Consider the following 25,025-nt stretch of genomic DNA (forward strand, 5'->3'; position numbering starts at 1 on the left):
GGGCCGGGGCACGGCGGACCGCCTCCCGCGCCGGGCCCGCGGCGCCACCGGCTGTCCCCGCCTCGGCCTCCCTGTCCCGCAGGGCCCGGCCGCGGCCTCTGTCACCCGGGGCGGGAGCGCGGCGCAGCCCCGCCAGCGGTCTCGGTGCCCAGCTCCCTTGAGGGAGGCCCTGCCGGGGGCCGCCCCGCGGGCTCCTCACGCCTCCGAGGGACCGCCCTTCTCCATTTTCAACGTTTTCTCACCAAAACGTGTCTTCTAGAAAGGCATCAGCTGCCAGTCACCTCCCCTCGTCTTTTATCTCCTTCCTCACGGTACCCTGCATCAACACCGATGTGATTTTGCTTACAATTAGAATTAGGCGAATTGACCTGGAATTCGTAGAATCATACAATCCCAGACTGGTTCGGTTAGAAGGGATCTTAAAGCTCACCCAGTTCCAACCCCCTGCCATGGGCAGGGACACCTTCCACTAGAGCAGGTTGATCCAAGCCCCTGTGTCCAACCTGGCCTTGAACACTGCCAGGGATGGGGCAGCCACAGCTTCTCCGGGCACCCTGTGCCAGCGCCTCAGCACAGTCACAGGGAAGAGCTTCTGCCTAAGGGCTCATCTCAGTCTCCCCTCTGGCAGGTTAAAGCCATTCCCCCTTGTCCTGTCCGTACACACCCTTGTCCAAAGCCCCTCTCTACGTTTCTTGACAGCCCCCTTTAGGTATTGGAATACTGTTGTAAAGTCTCCCGGATTAATCACTTCCTGTTCACAAATGTGCAACAGGGTTGGATTTTTGCCCCATCTTACGAGCTGGCATAGGCTGTTAGTATTTATTGACCATCGATGCTAATTGCTCAGCCTCTTCCTCAGATGATGAAATTCCCAGGCACGCACTAGCAAGTCCTACAGTTAAAAAAACAAACAAACAAAAAAATTGTAGCAGTTTGTGCTTCACATATTCCACAGTTGGTGGCTTTGGAAGCGATGGCAAGGACACCCCTGGAGCACTGTGTCCTGTGCTGGGCTCACCGCTGTGAGGGAGACTGGAGAGTCCAAAAGAAGGTGCCTAAGGTGAAGAAGGAACCTCATGTGTGAGGCAAGGCTGTGAGCACTGGGACAGCTCATCCTGGGAAGAGGAGGCTGGGGGGGACAGGAATCTTACCAATGTGTGTAGATAGCTGAAGGGAGACTACAAAGCTGAAGACTGTCTTTAGTGGTGACCAGAGCCAGGACCAGAAGCAATGGGCACAAACTGAAACACAGCCAGTTTCCTCAGAACACCAGGAACACTTTTTCACTGTGAGCGTGACCAAGCGCTGGCACAAGTTGCCCAGGGAGGTTGCAAGTCTCCATGGTCAGAGGCTTTCAAAAGGCATCTAGATTTCCTGGGCAAGCTGGTGACCTTGCTTGAGGTTGGACCAGTTGACCTGTGGAGGTGTCTTCCCACCTCGGTCACTCTGTGATGCTGTGAAGTATTTTGTGTTCAGGTGTGAATATGTCACCCATTGTAAGAAAAGATGAGTATTTCCTGAGTTTGTCTTTCCTGTAACATGACATTTTTACTATGTACACCTGGCACGGGACATGCAGCATTGTTCAAAATGCATTTGTTTCTCATTGAGTTAAATAATTCTTTTTTTCCTTGTGATCAGTCCCATGCGAAAAACATTTCTTGGGTTCTTTTATTGACACTCATAGCTTCACTTCATTTCGGAATTGGTGTCATCACCTTTCTTCTTTTGGAGGTGACTGCCTCAAGACCAACAGAAAGGCAAAGGAAGTCAAGAGAAAACAATTCCAGTATTGCAACTGCTACCTGTATTTTCAGCACCCCTCCATGAAAAGCTGTTTCAGGAACTGTAGGTTGTATCTATTAAGAGAGCTGACGTTTCTTACACAATTTATAAAGAACTGCTGCAGTCCTGAACAAGTTGTGGCTTGCAGGAAAGCCACTGTAATTTGAAGGATTGTGCTAATTAAGAAATATAATGCCAATGGGAATTTAGCTCCATCCCAGATGGCCAAGGAGGAGAGGCAGCCCTAGAGTGGCTGCGTAGCTAAATTCCCCTCCTCAAGACACTAGATACACAAAAAGGACTACGGAGAATCTATATTCTTCTGTATGATCTAAAAATCACTTTTTAAATTTATTTATTTATTTTTAGTCCAATGTGGTGACTTCACAAATCTGGAAATAAAAAAATATTCCTCCCTTTTTTTGAGATTTAAATTTGTCCCTTTAGGCTTGTTTCATCATCTGAGCTAAAGGATTTGATGTGGAAGAGACAGAAGCTTTGGATCTAAAGGAGACGTGGTTACAAAGCGCTTGGGACATGTCAAGGCTGCAGTGGTGGGAACCCCTGTGTCCTGGTGACACCTCAGTGAGGAAAGCCCCTGGATGAAATACTCTCAAGTGATGTCCAGCTGCATCCAAGATCTTCACTTTTCATTTCTCCTCCTGCTTGGGGTTGTTGGTACTTGCTTCTTAGCTGGGGGAAACTGCTTCTTCCCAGGTGCTAGCTGTGTCAGAGAGTGATGTAGGCAGGCAGGCTGGCAGCTACGGTGAGACGCATTTTATTTACACACAACAAACATAATAAAGTCCTGAGCACTCATGCCTAGGCAACTGTCAGCTTTCAAATCAGCGATTAATTTGTTTCTGTCAGAGCTCGGTGTTACAGAGAATTACCTTGAGCTGGTTGCAAAACTTGCGTGTTATAAAACTATAATTAATGTTTCAGAAACTCCGGGGAAAGTTTATTGTTGGCAGAGTGAGAATGAATCTCCAGACGCCAACATTCCTCTAAGATAACAGCATAGCCTTTGGCGTTATCTACAAAAAAAAAAAAAAAAAAAAAATCAGTATAACTTAAATCAGGGTAATTAATTACAGGGATGTCATCTGTATACATTTTAAACCATTTACTCCTTTCACTCCGGCTTTTTGGTGTCCCTGAAGCCCAGGGCATGCCCTCTGAACAGATTTTCCCCCCTCCCTTTTTGCTTCTGGACACACATGATGATGAGCCAACACATCTCTTCAACAAAGAGCCCTCTGCACAATGACTGATCCACCATGAACATGAAAAAGGCTTTCCTTCATTCCATGCTTAAGGCAGCTTGTAGTCAGTGGCCGTGGTACTCGCTTGCAGCGATGGACACCTGACCTTAAATTCCTGCATCAAATCAAAGAGAACAAAGCGAGTATCCCAGCAAGGATGAGAATAGGAATAAGAACCCTAATTTGGCAAAATCCTGTCAGAGAAGAACTGTTTCATGCCCTGCCATTCTTCTGATTCCCATTTAATGGAGTTGGAGACGTGCTGAGATGGACTGATTTCTGATGGGGAGGTTGTAGTCAAAGCCTGCTGAAATGGCAAGGATGCACGTTTCCCATATTGCCTTGCGCTAGCGCAATAGCAAACCCGTTTTACTACTCGACTAGAAAGCTTGGAGGATAACTTCCAGACAGCCAGTTTTCTTCACCCATGAGAACTGCAGGCTCTGGTGCAGTATGGACATGCTCCAAGGCCTGGGCAAGCAAGGACCCTTTGCGCAATCCTCTGTGCTGACAGCAGAGACAGTGCAAAGCCCTGGGCTTCATATTACTCCGCCTGAGTAGCACTGATGCAACTGCTTGCAGTGCTCTGCACGTGAGTGCTGGATTCACTAGGGGGGCTGGGGCACACCGTGGTTTCCCCACATGTTTCCTAAGGTGAAAGACTGGCTTGAGTTGATCTTGCCTTTATGCCTCCAGTTGCCCCATGGGATAGTAGTCTCTCTGTGAACCAGAGAGAATTGATCCAGGCTTTATACACCTCTTTAGGGAAGAAATTAAACTTACGAGTTCACACATTAGCTTGCGCATAGCCCCATAAACGGTTGTGTGGGCGAAGACTGGGGTAGTTGGCTACCAGGTGGGAACCAGCCAGATGGAAAGCTGCTGGAGCAGAAAGACCAGTGGCATCAAGCCACAGCCCAGGTTACTCCAGGAAACTGTCCTGAACTTTGCTAGAAAGTTTAATCAAAGCTTGAGAAAGCCTCAAGAAGAATAATTTTGTAAGAGTTCTCTGTCCTAAACTGCCTGTAGCACCCTCCAAGCAATTTCGGTGCAGTTGTATCTCGAAAAGCCTCACCAAGATTGCTGAGAAATTGCTTTGCATGTTTGTGAAAAGAGAGAGAGTAATGCAGATGCCAGTGCAAGGTCAGTCCATGTTGCAGGCACAGCTGAGGGGCACGCAGGATGTTGTGGGCTTGGTGGTAGCCATTGTGTAATCCTGGAGTTTAACCAACGCCCTGAACAGTAACAGGGCAGTCCAGCATAGGCAGGCTCAGTCCCAAGACTGGGCTTTCTGCATAAAGCCTTTTCTTCAATCAGTTTCTCCAAGTAACAGTAAAATCTTTACATCAAACAGATGAAAAGGGTTTTCTGTTAGGTTTTCTTCCCCAGAAACCTTAACAGTGTGCCCTTTCGCTTCATCCTTACCCTCTTGAGATGCATCTGCTGGGGAAGCAGAGCTTGACTCTGTACGTTACAATAGCCTTTGGTTATAATAAACTATTCTTTCTTCCAACAAGAGGAACAAGCAGTCAATATGGCCATGTTTGAAGGTAAGGTAGGAAAGAACAGATGAGTAGATGAAATTGCAGTGCATGCAAATTATCTCATACAGCTAGGAGAGACAATTAGGATTTAGAATGTATGAGTATGTTTCCAGGTGTCAAACAAGGATTAAGTGCAATGTAGCCCCAAAATGAGGTGTAGGCCTTTTTGCTTTCTGTGAAAATACATTGATAATCCTAAAGCGAATCTGACACTTCTGGCACCATTCAGTGGCTAGAGAGTTTTCATATTTAAAATGCTAAAACTGAAATAATATACAGAACCTCATTTCAGTAAGAATAAAATAGCTCCAAAATGAGGGCTTCTGGTGCACAGCCCCACTGACTGCGCCATCGCCTATACATATGTGAGCACCCATCTTTGTGCTTCTTGATGTTGCAGTGACCTCAGGCATGTTCTCAGGTGCACACAGGAGACTTGCTGATCCTCCCCTGGGCACAGTGAAAGGTCGCCAGGGCCTGTGAGGCATCTGAGCAATTTAATCTGCAGTTGGGCTGCATGCAGGACAGTTCCAGCCTGAGGCAGAGTGGTACATGTTGAGGCTTTATCCCACGGCCTGCACTGAGGAGCATGGCCAGATTTTAAACTCTACCCAATCTGGAGCAGAGGCATTTCTGCATAGCTAGGGACAAGAGGACAGCTAGCAACCAGAGGATTTTATTTGTTGCTTTCCAAATATTGTGAGTTCCAAGGAATCCCAGAGATGAGGCAAAACCCCTCCATGTTTGATCTCCACCCTGTCATAGTTTCTTCTCTTTCTTTTTCCCCCAGAAAATATTAACAAAACCTTTTCACTCATCTGAAACTTAAAAACTCAGTGCATTTTCGTTTTCAGAATTGTGCGTTACTATTTTGCCTCTCAGCACAATAGTAGGAAAACACAGCTGAACCTGGAAAAGTTTATGAATTCTGTTCATTAGTCTCCAAGTATTTGTTATCACACAGTTATTTAAGAGCACATATTAAACCAGACTGTTCCCTTTGCCAGGATAGTCTCCATCATATCAGGAAATACTAAGCTGCTGTGCAACTCATTCAGTGCATTTCATGCTTCTCCCAGGAAAACCCACAACGTGATGGACCGCGAGGCCACGGCTCAGAGCTTGACACTACTTTCTGGGAAGTGGGCCGCATCCGTATCACCCTTTCACAACACCAGGAGGGCTGTTCAGTCCCCTAGCAACACAGAATGCAGTTTGGCTCATGCAATTGTATTAGAAGCTGGTTTTCACTTCTGTGGTGCCCCAATGTGTCTGGAGGTGTGCTCCAGGGCACTCTGCTGTCCCTCTCTCCCTGGTTAGTCCTTCCACCAAGCTCTCAATCAAAGGAAAGATCAGTGTCTCAGAAAAACTGCTGAATTTTCATTCTGGTTTGTATTTTAGTAACGTAAATGTCTTACCTTCATCTCTGTGTCCATTATTTCATACATGAGGGCAGAGGCCCCACATCTGCTCACTTACCCCATGTTCGTGTAGCAGTGGGATAATTGCAGACAAATCACTGCAGCTGCCGCATATCTTGCTTTCTTCCTCACTCCTCTGCTTCTGCTGCTTGGCGCATGTCTGCCTCTGCCTTCTGCATCGCCTCTGCCTCCTGCATCGCCTCTGCCTCCAGCATTGCCCCTGCCTCTTGCGTCGCCTCTCTTGCATTTCCTTTTCCTCTTGCTTTACCTCTGCCTTCTGCATTACCTCTGCCTCCTATATCACCTCTCCCTCCTGCATCTCCTGTGCCTCCTGCATCCTTCTCCCTCCTGCATCTCTTCTGCCTCTCATTGTCTCTCATTTCCACATTGCCTTTAGTTCCTGTATCACCTTTAGTTTCTGCATCATCTTCCCCAATGAGGGGCCATGGGCAGAGCCATTTCAGCTTGGGGCAGCCAATACTAGTGCCACATAGGACATAGTTCGATGCCCCTCTATAGACCTTACTGAGAAAAAGCTGGAGGTGAAGGCTGGTGTTAAGCAGCAGTAATTACTCCCCTGGAGAGGTCACAGCCTTCAGCAAGATCTCTTAGTGCTTTCTGAGGAGCAGTTTTAGATGCAAAATCTATTTCCTAAAAATTGATCTTTCCTTGCCAATTACTTTCTCTTCTTTCTCCTCCAGACTTTTGGGGTTTTTATCCCTAGAGGAAGAGGGACTTTGGGAAGTTACACACCATATCTTTCCTTCCTCTCTCACCTTGCTTTGTCCTTAAATTAAAACCTGGCTTTAGCTGGGACAACTGGTGGTGTGTCATGTGTGTCCTGGAGGCTTTTGCTGCATTATAAGACTGAGCGGGCAGAGCTGGTCTCTGCTCTGCCTTTGATAAGTTGCCTTCACACTCCTATGTCCCTGGAACAAAGAGCACAAAGAGCAAGCTCCTGAACACAGAGTCAGGCTGTAACCGAGGAATTGCAGCCTGTACAGTGACATGGAACTGCAGTGCTGTCAGCAGCCCATGGAACTGTCTGCCTCCCAGCTCCTGCCTCCTTTGGAAGGGGCTGCACAGCAGAGGTTTCTTAGGCTTACATCTTGTTGGCAAATTTGGGCTACAAGTCAACAAAATATGGCAGGGTCCTGGCACCAAAAGGCACTTTTTAAGGTTTTGTTTAACAGCAGAAGCTATCTATCTCACATGATTACTTTTCCATAAAGATGACTGGGGTGCGGAGAAAGGAAAAAATAGCACCGTGTATCAGGACACAGCATCTCATAAGAGCTGCAGGATGCTGAGTACTTTTTTGTTCAAAACAAGCTTTGAGAGAAAGGTGAAGAAAGAGAGGAAACTATAAGGGACTGTGACAAACAGGCTTTTCAGGAAAAAAACCCCAAACAACAACAAACCAAAAACAATTGTAAGATTTGTTACGGAGAAAAATCTTTTTATGCCTTAAAATCACTAGGGACTGTGATGATAAGAAAGCACTGTACTAGCAGCCAAAAGTCATCTGAAAATGAAGTTTTCCATAGGAGGCCTCCTTTGACCCCATTAACTGTGGACATTAGGGTATTTTCATGTTCTTTTTTATCCTGTTAGACATTCACTGGGCCCTCAGTTACGCTGTGCTGTCACTCAAGATCCTAAACGATGGTCTGTGGTTGCTCTGATGTGTCAGTGAAAGACGTTTAAGTAAAGGACAAACAAATGTCTCTGGCCTTCACGAAACAATTTTCCAAAGGTTGAACTCATATTGACTCATCCCGGTGCAGCAGAAATGTGCTGAGCGCTCTTATTGCAGCCTACAGGGGAGCAGAAGCGTTTCCTGTGAGAGAAAATAGTGGAGGGGAGCCAGGAATGAATAAGCAGCCTTATTGCATTGGGGATTAAAAAACCTCCTCCTGTGAAACGGCTGAGTAGGGCTCGTTAAAGCATTGATGAAGACAAAGAATAAAATTATGATGGAGTAGACAGCGTAAAATTATAACCTACAGCTTTGAGGTAGGAAGGAAATGAGCAGTAGAGGAATTGGCCTGTGTGGGAGGCAGCAGGTTTCTCATCTTCTGCTGGAGCATCTTGCCATGTCACATTGCCAGAGGTAATGTACTGGGCTGAAGGGGTTTCTGGTGAACCTCTGTTTCATCCCTGTATTCCTTTTCCCCAGGGCAATGCTGCCCAAGCTGGACAGAATCTTTTCTGAGCATCAGCATGCTGCTCTCTAATGCCACTGCTATTGCCATCACCTACAAAACCTTCAAGGTGCTTTCCTAAGAGGGTTTTATCTTGTAGATCCCATGTTCAGGATCAGCACCTGCACATCATGCCTGAAACACATTTGCACTCAAAGCATGGTGCTGTGGGTCTGGGGTGGATGGTGGGCTTTTTTCAGACCAAGGCTTCTGCATTTCTCTTCAGTGGCCACCAGCCTTCCCAGGATAGGGAGCAGGAGCAGGGAGTGACGAATTGCCCTACAGACAGGCTGAGACCCTGACTTTGGAGCCAGGGCCTGCAGAGCCAGGGCCAGCAGAGATGGATGCATATCACACAAGTACTTCAGGAAGAGCTGCTGCATTTCTGACAACTGTGCAGGGACCTTGTGTGTCAGAGATACTCCTTTTGATCCAGCCACTTGAATTGCCTGAAGGAAACCACTGGAGTTTGCTGATGTGCTGGGGGTTTGTGACATGTTTCCTAATTTCCTGCTGGGGGAGTTCAGGTGGGTTGACTGGGCTGATGTCAAAGGGAAGAGCATTAGATAGCCTCTTGCTTTGTCTCACCGAGTGATAAGCATCCATCACCTGAGGAACTTCAAAGCCTGATAGACACAGGGACTCTGGGGCCCCCAATACAAAAGGGATATGGACCTGCTTGTGTGAGTCCAGAGGAGGCCACAAAGATGATTCTGAGGGCTGGAGCAGCTCTGCTCTGGAGACAGGCTGAGAGAGCTGGGCTGGTTCAGCCTGGAGAAGAGAAGGCTCCTTAAGGGGAGCAGCTCCAGTGTCTAAAGGAGCTCCAGTGTCTAAACTTGGAGAGGGGCTTTGGATAAGGGCCTGTAGGGACAGGACAAGGGGGAATGGCTTTAACCTGCCAGAGAGGAGACTGAGATGAGCTCTTAGGCAGAAGTTCTTCCCTGTGAGGGTGCTGAGGCGCTGGCACAGCGTGCCCAGAGAAGCTGTGGCTGCCCCATCCCTGGCAGTGTTCAAGTCTATTGTGGAAGGTGTCCCTGCCCTTCCAACTCTAACCATTCTATGATTCTATGATATAATTTGGCAAGGGCTGTAGATAGAGAGCATAAATCTCATTAGACCAGCAGATACTGTTGCAGGGGGTAAAGACAAGCTCCCTTGTTGAACCTCCACTGCTCATTCCATACCACCTTTGTCTGGGAGCTCTCCAGAAAAACATTACACAAATGCCACTTACATAGGAAAAGCCACCATCCTCTGAAGTCTTTTCCCTCTTCACCCTTCAAACGCTACCAAAATGATCATCAAAACAAATTCGCAGGGAGCACGCCAAGCTAGAGCACCACACGCGAATCCTGTCCTGCAGACATGGCCGAGAGCACTGCCTGTCACAGTGTGATCAAACTATACTGTGTGCATCTCACACTATGAAATCCTTCTGTCTGGGGGGATTCAAATGGTCTCGCTGAAACTAGAAGTGAAAACTAAAGCTACTGTATGTATTTGCATAGCCAATGTGCATGAGAAACCCCCCATCCGCAGTGAGATACTGTCCTCCTAAAGCAGCTGCTCTGAACTGTCTCTGACCTCTGAGGTATGATCCTCCAGGGAGACCTACAAAGTAATTTCAAAAAAGAGAATTACAACTTTCAGTAACAGGATTTGTAATTCACATCTCCACCAAACATCAGGGATGCACCACCTTTCTCTGCCCATCCTCTTTGCTAAATGCTTTTGCATTCAACAGGCAGTGACAACTGTCTTATCTTTTTCTCTCTCTATTAGCTGTGAAAGATGTCATACCTGCTGCACTAGCTTCCTTGCCCCTCTGCCCTCCAGGAACTACCTCTTGTTCCTCTCAAATTACTCAATCTATTCACACAGTCAAGCTGTGCTTTAAAGAATCACTCCCAGATACCATTTCCCTCCCCCAGGTTCATAAAAGAATTTTTTTAAAAAAAATGTGAATATCCATCCCACTCTTCGTGCAGCCCCAGGGGGTATCTGAACACATCCTCCTCCTGTGCCACCAACTGGGTGCATGACCGAGGACAATGTGAAGCTTCAGCAGGGAGGAGTGTCCTTGTGTTGGCCGCGTTTCTGGTTTTATCTTTTCCTCATGAAAAACAAACTTTAGGAGAGCGTGAAAAGGCAGAAGACTGAAGCTAAACAGAATTTCACAGCAATTGTTATAGACTCCTAGAAGGACTTAGGGTGGATGGGCCCAAGAGATGTGCAGGCCAACCTCCTGGTCAAACCAAGACTCCTCACTCGCTCAGGCCACTCTTAATGCATCTTTTCAATATATAAATGGAGCTTATAAAGAAGATAGAGAAAGACTTTTTTACCTGGAACTGTAATGACTAGAAAAGGGGTGATGGCTTTAAACTGAAATAGGGGAGATTGAGATTGGATATAAAGAAATTTTTTACGAGAGTGGTGAGACATGGGAAAAGGTTTCCCAGAGAAGCTGTGGCTGCCCCATCCCTGGCAGTGTTCAAGGCCAGGTTGGACAGGACTTAGAGCAACCTGCTCTAGTGGAAGGTGTCCATGCCTGTGGCAGGCAGTTGGAGCTGGATGAGCCTTAAGGTCCCTCCCAACCCAAACCATCCCGTGACTCTGTGATTCTGGTGCATAGGATGTCTGTGATCCCAATGCTCACGACAGTACCAATTGAAAAAATTGTATTTATCAGTTCACATGGAGGTGGGGATGTGGAGCCGTTCCCCACTGAGAACCAGTTCTTTACGGTGTTTCTGATGTTAGAAGATACAACAGTCTATCTTGTTGCACTTCTTTTTTCTGGAAAGCAGAAAGGTTATCAGGCCATCACAAGCCCCCTGCAAAACACTGGGGCTGTTTTGGGACACAAGGGAATGACTTAGTAAAAATGAAAGGCCTGGGCAAAAACCCAATAACAACCAAAAATTAGAGGAAAACATGCTTTTGGAAGCACCTTCCCAGAGAACAGAGCATGTGGACCGTCATGGTTATTTATGTAGTTTTCTTTGGCTCATGAACTATGCTTCTTACTCAGCCCATCACTTCTGCGCATGCAGTGAAGGTCCGTCTAGACCAGAGGCTGCAAATAGGGACCACACCATGCCACTTGCTCATCATGAGAGCAGCATGCATTCATGCATGCATCCTGCACTGGCCCACACACAGATGCCTCGAAGAAAGGAAACCAGAAGACAGAACCTCAGAGGTGCACTGGAGCACCCACCAGTGCAGGTGGGTGCTGTGCAGACCCACCACAGGAACATGTTCAACCCACGTGAGCTCCCTGCTGCTCATACTGCAGAATGCACAAGGGCACATCCCTACAGGTATAAAGACATACACATCACATCCTTGCCAGAGTCCCAGATCTCTTCACCACATCAGCTCACTTCCAGATCTCAAATATGACAGCACAGGCACATTTATATTCCCCAGGAAGTTTCCCCCAAAAAGCAGCCCAAGGACTCCACAAGTGAGCACCTGAGAAAATGCAGAGGCCTCAGATACCTGGAGATAAGAGCAGTCATTAAAAAGGCATAAACAAAGGGCATCATGATTGTTTTGCCACATCTCCAGGCTTGAGAGGAGGCTGAAATAACCTTTACATAATCCCATTAGCATTTCCAGTGAAAATAATGGCATTTTAGGAGGAAGAACAATGTCTTTTCTTATCATCCAGAAAGGTCAAAGGTATTTTTCTGATTTAATATTTTATAATTGATATTAAGCCACACAGAAGAATAAGGCAGCAGGTGGGAGTGACACAGCAGAAGATACCCTCTACTTTTCCAGTAATGTATCATCCAGCGGCTAGGCAAGAGCCAGGTCTGGGAGCAACACCCCTTTTCTATCGACTCTACAGGCAAGAGGACTTTCTGTTGCGCCCTGCTGTGGTAAGGACCCTAGATGCTCCTTCAAGCTCACAACATTGCCACTTGACACTGTTTCACCCTCACACCTCTTCAGAAGCTGACACTCGAGCTGCTGCAGTCCAGTGGATGAAAAACCTTCAGCCTGCTTGTCATCCTCTGTCCTTCCCCTGCTGGGGCAGGGTGCTGGCACAGCCCTGGCCAAACTGCTGCAGCCTCCACACTGGGAAGGGGTGAGACAAAAAGAAAGCTGAGGAGACGAGATCACTGTGGATGGGGGAGTGCAAGTGAGAAAAGAGGAAGGGTGTAGAGGCTGGGTTCTCAAAAATAGGTCATGATGCCCATGGGGAACCAAGGCAGTCAGCACACACATGGACATGCATTGATGGTGTCCACAATGATGACTTTGCCTGCAGAGTAGCAGCAGATTGGGACCAACATCCCTTCTTCAGGTCCACAAACTGCCCCATCTCATGGGCCCTGTGGCCAGGTAGGGACAAGCTGTTGGCTCCAGAAACTTGCGGTCCAGCCTTATGGTGGGTGCCCCACTGCTGCGCAGGAGCTGTGACCATGCAACACTTGGGTATCTCCTGTTTTTTATCTCTACAGGGAATGTAAATTAGGAGGTTATTCTGTGCTGAAACATTCTGGAAAGCCAGAGCTGAAATCTCTCACTTGTCTCTTCCGTCTGTTTATTTTTACCACTTAATAACTCATCTGTCTCGCCAACTATTCCTGACACACTGCAAGAAAATCCAACTCAGTGAAGACAGCTTTATCAAACAGACATTAGCTCTTCATCATTGTGTGACACCACGTCAGTTCTTCTCATGTGTATGAAGTCTGGTCTATGATTTCAAAGAGTGTCTTCAATCTCTTTGAGGAGCTGATATGACCAATATACTTGAAATTGTTGATCATTATGCAAAAGGTTATCCAAACTGTGAAGATAAGAAGCAACGCCAAGCACTTCAAGGATTCTCATTTGTTTCATGATATGCTTCTCTCTTCACTGCCACATGATGTCATAGACTAATTTCAAGTGATTAGTAACAATGGCAAAACAGTCGTTGAAATAATCTTTGATAGGGGAGAGAACTCTGGGACCATATGAAAAGGCTGTGCTATCAATAATTTCTCACTATTAATAAGATCCTAGTCTGAAGACTTCACCATGACACCAAACTGGCTTCTGTCTTTGCTTTCCAAAGAGGCACCCCACTCTCTGCAGAGGGATAGCTTGCCTGAGCGCACATCAGTGGTGCTTATCTCCTTTTTACTATGGTAATCTCAGGTTTATTGTCTTTGCAGTGAATGGCTTCCCTCACTCCTTTCATTTAAAACTATTCTCCTGGTTTCATTCCTAAGCAATCTGCTGTTGGGGAAGCCTGGAAGAACTGAATCTGAACCATCTCACAGAACTGTTTTCCCACCTTTCCCTTGTTTTCTAGGCCTGCCATAAATTTGGAACAAGCTGAGCTGAGCCAATGTCCTTGTTTGCTCTTTGGACAGGGAGCAGGGATATTTCACTGAAAGAGTCTTGCATCCCCCAATTTGCTCTTCAGAATCACTCTGAACACATCTACTCTTTTGGGCATGTATTCTGGTAGCAAAATTACAGAAGCGCTGGCTGGAAGGGACCTAATCCAACCTCCTGTTTGAAGCAGGACGACTGCCAGCGTTAGGAGAGAGGACAGCCGTGGGTGTCTCCATGTGCAAAGCATGATGGATAAAGGCCATCTGTGACACACTGCCTTTGATAGCACTGCCTGGATTTAACGATTCAAGACCTCCTTACTAGTCCTGAGTCTGGTAACTTATAGAATCATAGAAATATAGAATGGTTTGGGTTGGAAAGGACCTTAAGATCATCTAGTTCCAACCCCCTGCCATGGGCAGGGACGCCTTCCGCTAGACCATGTTGCCCAAGGCCCTGTCCAACCTGGCCTTGAAACCTTCAGTTGCTGTCTGGTGTAAGGTCTTGTTATGCTTATAGGAAGTAGATAGCCACAACCTGGTGTTTCAGAAGCGATCCTCAGCTAATGACCTAATGAGCGCATTTTAGAAAAAAAGCAATTCCTCTCTGAGGTCAGTTCAAGAGATCACCCTATCCAATCATTGCCTACAGGAAAGGTAACATAACTGCTAAAGAACATGACAACCTGCCCTTTGGGAAGCTCCTTCCTTCCCTGGGAAGGAGTGGCCACCTAATGCCTTCAGGATCTCTCCTGCCTGTATGAGAAGCTACCAGAGAGGGAGGACCAAAACAGCGTTATTAAGTCTTGCAGTCTCCCTGTATGTCCCTCTGTATGTTCTACAATACTGCACACACCCTTGCCATAAGGGGCCACCCAGGCCCAGCTAAACTAGGTTGGTATACGAGGAAGCTCTGCAGACCCTGCTGTCCTGGGAAAAAAAAAGAAAGAAAATTCTCAAGGTTACAAACTTTCAAATACTTCTGTGGTCGGAAAGGCCAGAAAACAGCCTGAGGTTGTCCCATGGCACAGAACATTTCAGTTCATCACTCTGACAGCCGTACACAACAGCAAACAGCAGCTGTAGCGGTAGGTGTCAAGCAAGTGTATTTAGTAGACAGCACCACTAGCTCTGCCCCGTAATGCAAAGTAGGAAATGATCTGGCAAGTTCTGTAGTGGTTATTATGGAAAATCTCTACCAAGCGTAAACTGAACCTACCAGTTTCTAAAGAGTAAATTCCAATTCACTCTTGTGTGAGGGAGATATGTTCCAAAAAGCTGGAGACAAGTGAGCTAGTCAGTGAAAAGGCTCAACATTCCCCCATACTGACTTTTAATCCCCAGAAACAACTCCTTCAGTGAAACTGTGCTTTAGCCAGTGCCCCACGTGTGCTGTCACTCTGCTGCAGCAGAGACATTTTGTGACCCCATCTAGGGCTTTCCCTAATTTTGCTCAAGGAGAGGAGACACCTCTGGGGGGCTCCCTCAGCCCTAACAGCAACCAGACCTGTGCAGTAGGCAGCGTAACCCCGAGAGCAAATGACAAGCTGCTGCTTTGCACAGAGGAGGCATTTTCAGCTCTGTTGAGGCCACCCCACTAAAATCACACAGCATCCAGTAGTCTTATACGCACAACACTTACCACTCTATGAGGTATGCTTATTACCTTCACTTCATGCTGACACCATACATGCCCCCCACTTTTTTGCAACCTCCCCAGTTTATAGCACAGCTTGCTAATCATCCTAGTCTGTTGGGCTAACCCCACTATAAGCATGTCACCAAACACCTGAATATCACTGTTTTTTACTACATAAGCAACAGAACTAAATGGCTGCTAGTACAGCTGGGATGAAAGTTTATTGTATCTGAACTCACTAATATGACTATGGTGAGAGACAACCCAGGAGATGGCGGAGGCACTTGTCCCTCTGTTGCACACTCTAGATAGGTAAGGAAGAAAATATGTCTTCCCACTACAGAGGATGGAAATGTTCACAGGTACCCACCAGCAGGCCCCAGCCCTTCTGTTCTGTATCAGCACCTGTGTTGAGTCCAGTAGGAGACAGCTGTTGTCCAGAGCCAGCAGGGATGGCTCAGTGCCTAGTGAGAGGCTGTACAAACCAAGAAACTTCCCATCTTCTGCCCTGCCTCTATGCTACTTCTTGCATACTTGGGAACAGCACACGGCAGCAATGCCTCAGTGGTGTCTGAAACACTCACAGTGACATGCAGATGCCTCAGCTACCCAAAGGTGCCAGGAAGATCCTCATGGCATGAGGACGTGATTTGGTGTCAGCTACCTCCATAGCTGTGTCCTTCCATGGCCTGAGACATGAACCCATTGCTTCTGCTGCCTTCTTATCCCTAGCTTGCTGGTTTACTTGTATGACCGATTCTTCAGGTGCAGAAAGACCTGCCTCACACTTATCTCTCTCTCTGGTTGAGGCTGATGAGTGGCTGGTCCAAGACCAATCTCCCCTTTCCTTGCTTTGGTCATAAAATAGCCAACTGAGAACAAACCTTAATGAATCTGCTGCCAACAGAAGGGTGCCAGGCTTGGGTGTATACGCCAGTGCGCATGTAACGTGCTTCTTGACTGCATGCTGTGCCAGTGATTTTCCAGAAACTAAATAAAACCCAGACAGAATTGGCATGTCCCTGCTTCTGACTGTCTTGTTTTCTCACTCCTTTTGGGCACACTTGCCTTGTTTTGTCAGGAACTGCCAAACATCAACAAAAGATCTGAGAACTTCATCCCAACCGAACTCCATAGAAGAGCACATCAGGCTGCTGAGCAAGGTCCTTCCCTTCAGTACATCTGCATTAGCAGAGAAGAAAAAAAGGGCAGCTATCTAAAAATAAAATGATCTCGGTGTTGCTGTTTTCATCAGAGATTAATGAATGTTTTAAAGCTTTGATTCACTTGGTGCTTCTCAAAGAAAACATAGGAAAAGCAACTGTATTGCCTGCATAAATGCTTCTAAATGCTGTTTGTAGCCTCTGGGCACAGAGTGGCACAGAAACAGTGGGGAGTGGATGGTAATGGCTGTGGCTATGAATGGATAAGTGGAGGTATGGAGGCAGAGAGAGAATGTGAATTAGAGCTGATTTCTTGGTGCCACTTTGCCTGCAGTTATGCATCTAATGAAGGAGTCCCAGCATTTAATGGGTCTTGTAGTCCTCCTGGGAGAATCACACTAAGTAATGGACTGGTTTTCTTACTAAAGGTAGTATGAAGACTAGGCATTGTCCAGACATAGGATCTTTGCAGGCTATGTCCCTGCAAAGAAATGCAATGGAATAGCATCAGATTTCCAGGCTTTTAAGTTTGGAGATATCACCTGCTACTTCAGTGTATGAAAAGGCATGGAAATGTACTCAAAATCGACAGGGAGGGAGGGATAACCTTGAAATGACACCGCAAGGTGGGCACGATACACTCTGTCAGGTGGGAAAGGGAAACAGTGAGAAGAATGGCTGCTTGCTGCAGGTGAGTGTCATGGCAGAGGGCAAGAGACAGAGATGCGGCAGCAAGAGGTGAGGTCAGGTCACACAGATGTGAGGGTAAAACAGCATTGTCCAGGAGCCAGGGTGGATGGAAGGAGCAGCAATGACAAGACGAATTAAGCATTGAGTGGGCAGAGGCTGTTGGGACTACTCAGCCACGGGCATGCTGTAAGCAGAGTATGAAATGCTGGTGCATTGCATGGAGATGGGTGCTCTCTCCTTCCTACTCTTCAGGCTGGCCACAAGGAGCTTATGGCCTCCAAGGACTACAGATGCAGATCTGGAAGGATGTGATCAAGAGAGGCACAGTAATCTTGGATGAGTCACCCAGCCTCGATGCTGGGGTATGAAAGCATATATTCAGTTGAAAATTGACCGGCACTAAACAGTTATACCACCATGGGGGAGTTCAGATTTCACACGTAAGGTGGATGAAGGCAGACACAGCTTCACCCCCTCCTACAATGAACCCAGCTGGCAGTAGGGCAGCAGGCTGCCACGGCCAGATGCTCAGGATTCAAACTCCACTTTTGCAATTCAGCTTTGCAGGTGCTTACATTCTTGGTTATAACTGACTGAGGTGCATGGAAACGTGGTGGTAGCCCTGGGCTTGGCTGCAGGGTCTCATTGAAGGAGCAGAAGAGCTGGTGACAGGGACAAGTCCTATGGTTGGCACTGGGACAGAAGGCCTCTAAGCCTCACCCAGCCACCCGAAAGCCCCACTTTACAAAGGAGATGGATAATTCACAATAAATCCTGACATTTTAGCTACATGTTTCACCTGACATTATTTCATTCTATCTGGTGTCACTTGATCCACCTTCTAAATCCCAACTTCAATATGCAGTTACCTAAAAAAAGAAACATATAAGAGCCTAGAAGGTAAGTTCAAAACACAAGAACCCAGTAGGTCAATATTAAAGTCACACCCTGGCAATTACGGCAATCAGAGGATAAAACAAAGACAGTTCACTCGGAGCCACATGAAGCTTTTCTGCATCCAAAAACACCAGTAGTGTTTTATTCAGAAAAAAATAAACAGCCTCACTTTGAATGAGATTAACATTCACACAAGGTGTCATTTGCCATGACTAGGTGAGCCAGAAACACGTTTTGCCCCAACAGTATAGAAGGGTGTGTATAATCCTCGTAGAGGCAATGAGAATCACAGCTCCTAAATGCCTGCATAGACATTCTCAGTGACCTATCTTAAGTTTCTGCTGGTGTTGAGTTGATCTTTGGTTCTCCCTTCTATTAATTCATAATTTTCTGGTTTAGCTTCCCTCTCAAACCATCTTATTTAAAATACATCCTGTCAATTATTCATTGTTTTTTACATTTTCTCCTAGGAGACTTTCTAGACTTTAGCCAGATGGGGCCCCTCTTCTTACCCTTGGCTCTACTCACTGTGAAGAGAGTAAAAGCCTCCCCTGTTCTCTTTGGACAGGTTTCCAGCACTTGCAGGATGGTTTATGTGGAAACAACATTTCCTATTTTTTCATGATGCAACAGACGCCATAGATGGAGATGCAAGTATCTTCACTGCTGGAGAACCACAACTTAGAAAATGCTCTCTACACCACCCTTTTAGACCAAGACAGAAGACAGAGCTTGGACGGTCTCACCACTCCACCATCCCTGACCTCTCTAGAAGTCTTCAAGTCTTTCTTTCAGAGGACCACAACAGCCAGAAAAAAAGAGACCTCTGGCAGTCTCTAGTCCAGCACCCTGCCAGATCACAGAATCATTAGAGTTGGAAGAGACTTCTGGAGATCTAGTCCAACTCCCAGATCAGTTCATTAGCACCTTCTCCAGTCCAGAGTGAACTGTCCTCTTAGGATCATAGAATCATAGAATAGTTTGGGCTGGAAAAGACCTTAAGATCATCCAGTTCCAAACCCCCTGCCATGGGCAGGGACACCATACACTAGAACATGTTGCCCAAGGCTCTGTCTGACCTGGCCTTGAACACTGCCAGGGATGGAGTATTTACCACTTCTCTGGGCAACCTGTGCCAGCACCTCACCACCCTCACAGGGAAGAACTTCTTCCTTATATCTAACCTGAACTTCCCCTGTTTAAGTTTAAACCCATCACCCCTTGTCCTATCGCTACAGCCCCTGATGAAGAGTCCCTCTCCAGCATCCTTGTAGCCCACTTTAGATATCGGAAGGCTGCTCTGAGGTCTCCACGCAGCTTCTCTTCTCCAGGCTGAACAGCCCCAACTTTCTCAGCCTGTCTTCATACGGGAGGTGCTTCAGCCCCTGATCATCCTCATGGCCTCATCTAGACTTGTTCCAACAGCTCCATGTCCTTCTTGTGTTGAGGACACCAGAACTACACACAGTGCTTCAAGTGGGGCCTCATGAGAGCAGAGTAGAGGGGCAGGATCACCTCCTTTGACCTGCTGATCATGCTTCTATTGATGCAGCCCAGCACATGGGTGGTTTCTGGGCTCATGCGCACACTGCAGCTGGCTCACATTCAGTTTCTCATCGACCAACAGCCCCAAGTCCTTCTGTGCAAGGCTGCTCTGAATCACTTCTCCGCCCAACCTGTAGCTGTGCCTGAGATGGAGATCATGGGGCCATTGGTCCCTGCTGAACTATTTGACCATCCTCCCAGGCCCTTGCTGAGCAATCACCTGGACCTATGGTGTAACCTTTATCAAACAAATATTAGAGAAGCAGGCAGGGAGGGGACTGTGCTCACTTGGGTTGTCTTTTGGGCCCTGCTCACCCATGGGTCTCTCTAGACAGCTGGTTCTCCACGAAACGCAGTGCATGAGCTTGCCCACAGTGAATGCACAGACAGGCATTTAGAAAAAAAATCTTGCACTAATAATAACTTTTTTTAAGGTTCTTCCTCCTCCATCCTGATCTTTTCCATCTCTCACATGGAGGAAATTCTGCATCTGAGAGGAACTCAGGACTGCACAGGACATAAGACCCTTTAATGCCCCTGTGTACTATGCTAGAAGGGACACATGTACCTGCCTAGTGGCTGCTACTGATGGAAAACCAGCCTCCATTGTGAACACACACTTGATGGAACATCTGACCTTCCTTTTCCTGGAAAGCAATTGTCTTGCCCCAAGTATAAATACATTCTTGAGAAATACATAAATGCATAACTTTAAACCTGCTTTGGCACAAGCAGGACTTGCAAGGAAAGAAAATCACACTGCAACCGCAAGGGAGAGCTTGTATGTTCACACAGTTCCCATCTGCTTCCCTTGGTCAAGCCTTGTGTCCCCTGCATGAGTGCGATGAGAGCCAGCAGCTGTAGATGGGTTTTGAGGCTGCATCACTGCTCTCCACAGGTGTTTATGGTTCCTCATCACATTTAATGCTGTCACGTTGTCTTTCAGGCAAAGCCCAATTCACAGAAAGCATCAGGCGGTGCCCTTTAAGCAACGTGTTTTTCCTGGCAATGTTATGACTGATGGGGTGGCCCTGTCCTCCATTAGACACGACAACGACTCCTTGCTGATCCCTACCTCTCCCATGGGATGGAGTTATTTCCAGTGGGCTTCAGGGCCCACACGCCACAGCATGCAGATGGGAGAAAACTTTCCAAAAAAGCAGCCTTGGCCTCATTTGGACAGGGTGGTTGCCGAGACTGGAATTCTCCCTTTGATGGATTCTGATGTATTTAGCACTCAAATAACTGTTGCCTCTATTAAAAATAGCAGTTCCCAAGGCTGGGCATGTCAGCCCATGGGGTCAGGGGTAGTCCCGCCTTGGGCCAGCCTGCAGCAAAGCTGAGCAGAGCTCACTCAGGTCGCTCTCGTCATTCTCCTCTGGCTCACTGCTGGAGTTGGAGGGGTTGCTACTGGGCAAGCTGTGGCCAAAGCCTGTCCTCATTGATTCTTGCCCCTTCAGGTCCGTGCTCAGCGCTGCCGCGTCCCAGAGGCACACACCACCTTCACAGGCAGGAGCTCTCCGGTAATTTGGCTGGGAGTAATTAATCTGGCTGAAAAACTGTCCTAGCAGAGATTTCTGGAGGGTTGTCTTCAGGCTTTCACAAATCTTCTGCTTCGTGCTCAGCTGGGTATAATGCAAATCCAACTGCAGGACCACATCTGTCTGGAAGAGGAGAGCAAATGTCGCAACGTGAGTCGGAGACTAAGACCTGAAAGCAGAGCTTTTTCATTGCTGCTGCTACTGTCAACCGAAATGCCGAACTTGGCTGGCTGGTCTGCAGGCTCACAGCCCCATGCTGTGGCATGATGGAGCAATGCTACTGCCAGAGAAAACGAGCTGTTACATACACTCATGATGTTTGTGGGCCTCGGCCACGGTTCCTTGATTTCAGAACTTCTCCTGAAATCAGGCCACCTCACTGGAGATCTCATCAGCCCTGTCAGGGCGCTGTCACTGAGAGCATCACTTCTGAGATGCTGGCACAGGGAGCAGGATTGGAGGGGGACTGCACCCATGCAAAGAATGGCACGACATCTGTCCTGGCCATGGCACAGGACTGCTGCACATGCGAGAGGAAAGGATGCAACGGAAGGGACAGAACCACTTAAACACATATTGCACAGTAAAAGCCAATGGTTTTAAACAGCAGTGCTCCACAGGGATCTGTTTGCAGCCTAGGACTATTTTAGATTTTTATACAAGATGGTGAAGAAATCAGAAAATAATCATATTTGTGGCAGCCAAACCCCTGACTGTGAACTCGAGCATGGGGCTGTGCCTGAGATGCCTGGCTGTACAAAGCAGGCAGATGTACAATAGAGCAAGAAGATTTTGGCAGGCAATGCGTGGTCCAGGTCTCCCGTCTGCACTTAAAAGCAATGCTGAATGCTTGGGAAGGGTTCAGAAAAGAGCTCCAGGAACAATCAAGGACTGAAAGAGCTGCCATATGCTGAGGCATGTCATGCACTCAGCAAATGGAGCTCGTTGTAGGCAGATCCAGGCAGCAGCTCAAGAGCAATGTTTGGTGGGAGTCTGCATGGAGCAGAGCAGATGAGCAGCTGGCAAGATCCACTGCATGGGTGTTAGAGGGAAAAAAGAAATCAGATGAGAAACAAGGTGCTCACTGCTATTTGGGGAGAGATAATCTGCTGTAAGAGACAAGCCAGGGGTCTAGCAATTCTGCTTCTCTCATGGACTTTAAATAGTTTGAGGGTCTTCTGAAGTGTGCCAAACCAGCATAGCTTGGGTCAGGCATGGTAGTGTCACCCCAATAGCAGGGGATAATCCCTCCCACTGCTTGAGATCCTGGCCAGCCCGTGAGCAAGCACACAGCCTAGTGAGACATCCTTCATCCAAAAGATTTGGGCTAGTCTGATCTCCCCATGGTTGATACAGGCAAAGAACAGCCTCCGTGGCTGGGCAGCACAGAAAAACAGAGCGAACCAAGGGAAAGAAGATGGGTTTTGTGCCTTGAAGATGAACAAGCCCCTGTAACATTGGTCTGGATGTCGCACTAACAGAGGCATGCCACACGGAGTCATGAGACACACAGAGGGGCACATCCAGCTCAAGTTAGTGGGGATGGGGAGTACAAGCTATGTGAGAGTGCAGGAGAACCACAGATATTTGCACCTGGCAGCTCTCTACCTGAATTTTCTGTAGTCCATAGAGCTGGAAGACACAGTCCAGCTCCTCCCACTTGTACACAGAGGTGAGCAGAGACTTGACTTGGTCCCAGTGGCTCTCTTTTGGGATGGCCACACTGTCCATCTCCTGTGTCAGGAAAACAAGAAGAAACATAAGGAAGTTTCAGCATCAGCCTGGGCATGGAGGTACAACTGCCCATCAAACATGCTGCTTCTCTGCACACAACAGTGCCCAGGGCTGGCCTGTGCCCTTGGCACTTTGGCTGGTGGAAATGTTGCATACCCTCATGGAAGTACTACAGAGTGCAAGCAACAGAAATGCAGAGCTTTTACACACCCGCCTTGTGCATATCAGTGGGAAGACCTAACTAAATATCCCATGAGTGCATTTACTGGGAAAATTGTGGTAATAATAGGATTTCCAGCAGAGAAAATAGCAGCAACAGCCAGTATCATAACTGGAGGAGGGAAAAAGTTTTCCAAACACATAGCTGGAGGAAGCAGAGTTGTACTGGGTGCTGAGTTAGCCCCCCACCAGCTACAGAACTGACAATTCTTGAGGAATTACTCAAAATAATCCAAAACAGCCCGATCTCTATGGGATTATCTTCAGTAATGATCATATATTGGAGCTGCTAATAGCACAAGAAGGGACAAGGGAATAAGGGCCTTATGAAACAACATTTGGATTTGAGCCCTCCAGGACGGGCGGCAGCCCACAGTCCACCAGCCCCCTCCATGAGAAGGCGCTTACCTCTTGCAGCTGGCTCTGGCAACTAACACAGTGTGATCCTGCTGCCCTGGCTTGGCCAGCACTAGGATGTCCTGGCCTGGCTTTGGGTGCGGGAGCTGAGCAGCCTGGTCAGGCTCCCTGCAGCCACAGACAAAGCTGGTGGTGCACAAGGAGGGTTCAACCCTGGCAAAATGTTCTTGCTGCTGGCAGGAGAAGTTGCACTGGGCATAATGATGAAGGAGGCAGTTAGAACACTGCAGGGGGGCAGAGGTTAGAGAAGCCTTTACAGACCTTCCCTGAACTACTGCCTTCAAGTGGTCAAAGCACTTTTTTTTGGCCAGGAGAATATGGGGGGTAGAAAGTAAAATGTTGGATCCCAAATGCTGGCTGGGATCTGCAGCATCAGGGTCCCTCCCTGCTTGCAAGGCTTTCTGAACAGGAGTAAACACCATTGCTGATCAAAATTGCACTGGAGGCAGGCTGAAGAAATACCATTTATCTCTGTACAAAGCAAAGCCAAATCCCATCTCTGCACTTGGCAACCCATTAATAGAAATATAAACTGGAGGGAGCTTAGGAAGATCAGGGCAGTGAATGGAGCTGGCAGAAAGGGAGGTAGGTTTGCCAATGAGAGGAGAACACAGCTCACATGGGGATGGAGCAGCTCTCCTTGCCAGGGAGCCTCGCTGTTCCTTCCACCAGCCTGAACTGTGCCTGAAACAGGAGCACAGCAACTTCTGCAAGTGACCACTGCCCTCTCCTGGTCCCTCCTTCCCTGCCTCGTTGCATCAGGCACCTGGCTCCCAGCTACCTTGATGCCATCACCGCTATGCTGAGCCCAACAGCCAGGTTAAACTAAACCTGGAGACCAGAGAGAGGCACAAACCGGATCAGCCTGGATACCACTACTGCAGCGCTTTGGCAGGAGGACTGCAAAAAGGAGTGGAGTGGCCCTGCTGTGTCCAGCCAGATCCATTCTCCAGCCCATGCTTCAGGAGAGATGGGATATGCATTCTGCCAGCCCTGCCCACGTGAACCTACCATGCCAGCCTCCTGCCATGGGAAAATCAGTGACTTTGAGTCAAAGGTGGTATCTGTGCTTTCAATAGCTTTCGTGGACTCCTATGAAGGTGACAAAGTTATTTTTGAACCCTGCTAGACTTGTAATACCCATAACAACCTAATCACTAGAAGGAGAATCATCCATGGCCAGAAGCCCTCCTCATAGTCACCCCACCACTATTCCCTTCTCATCCCCATACATAATGATGCTGTAAGCACCCTCCTTCAACCTTTTCTGTAGCTGCCTCATTGCTATTTCCCATGTGTCTGTTGACTTCTGCAGTCCTGCCTTCCCCTGGGGCATCCCCACTCCTGTGACCTCTCCAAGAGTGGCTCCTCCAGGGACCCATCAGCTTGTGATGCTCCCTTTTTTTCCTTGCAGGCACAGATGTGCTCTGGATCAGATGCCCTCTAAGAGCCTGCTTTTGCAATTGTGCTAGCAGCCTTTGCAGACACTGTGAATCTTCAGTGATTAACATCGCAGTTGGGTTTCAACTTGCAGGACCGGGATACTCAGGTCTGTGCTAATGCACTGGACTCTTCTCCCAGACATCTGTTTATTGCTCCGCAATTTTGAGCCCCTT

The 25,025-nt window shown here is 47.6% G+C and overlaps 1 protein-coding gene across 7 annotated transcripts in view; it reads right to left on the reverse strand.

The window, feature by feature from the left end:
- Window positions 1-9,237: 9,237 nt before the first annotated feature.
- LOC115612529 (mucosa-associated lymphoid tissue lymphoma translocation protein 1-like) overlaps window positions 9,238-25,025 on the reverse strand; it is a 38,562-nt gene continuing 22,774 nt past the window's right edge. For 4 of the 7 annotated variants that reach the window (XM_030496829.1, XM_030496828.1, XM_030496830.1 and 1 more), the window contains exons 13-14: window positions 22,648-22,773; window positions 18,059-21,162 (exon numbers count right to left, since the gene is read on the reverse strand). In XM_030496829.1, the coding sequence (XP_030352689.1) occupies window positions 20,800-21,162; window positions 22,648-22,773 (489 nt within the window). In that variant the 3' untranslated portion in view covers window positions 18,059-20,799. Of the gene's footprint in view, window positions 9,831-18,058; window positions 21,163-22,647; window positions 22,774-25,025 lie in introns of those variants that run through there. The other 3 variants (XR_003993061.1, XR_003993060.1, XM_030496833.1) reach the window with 2 other exon arrangements.

This window comes from Strigops habroptila, chromosome 9 (assembly GCF_004027225.2).
Source record: "Strigops habroptila isolate Jane chromosome 9, bStrHab1.2.pri, whole genome shotgun sequence".
NCBI lineage: Eukaryota > Metazoa > Chordata > Aves > Psittaciformes > Psittacidae > Strigops > Strigops habroptila.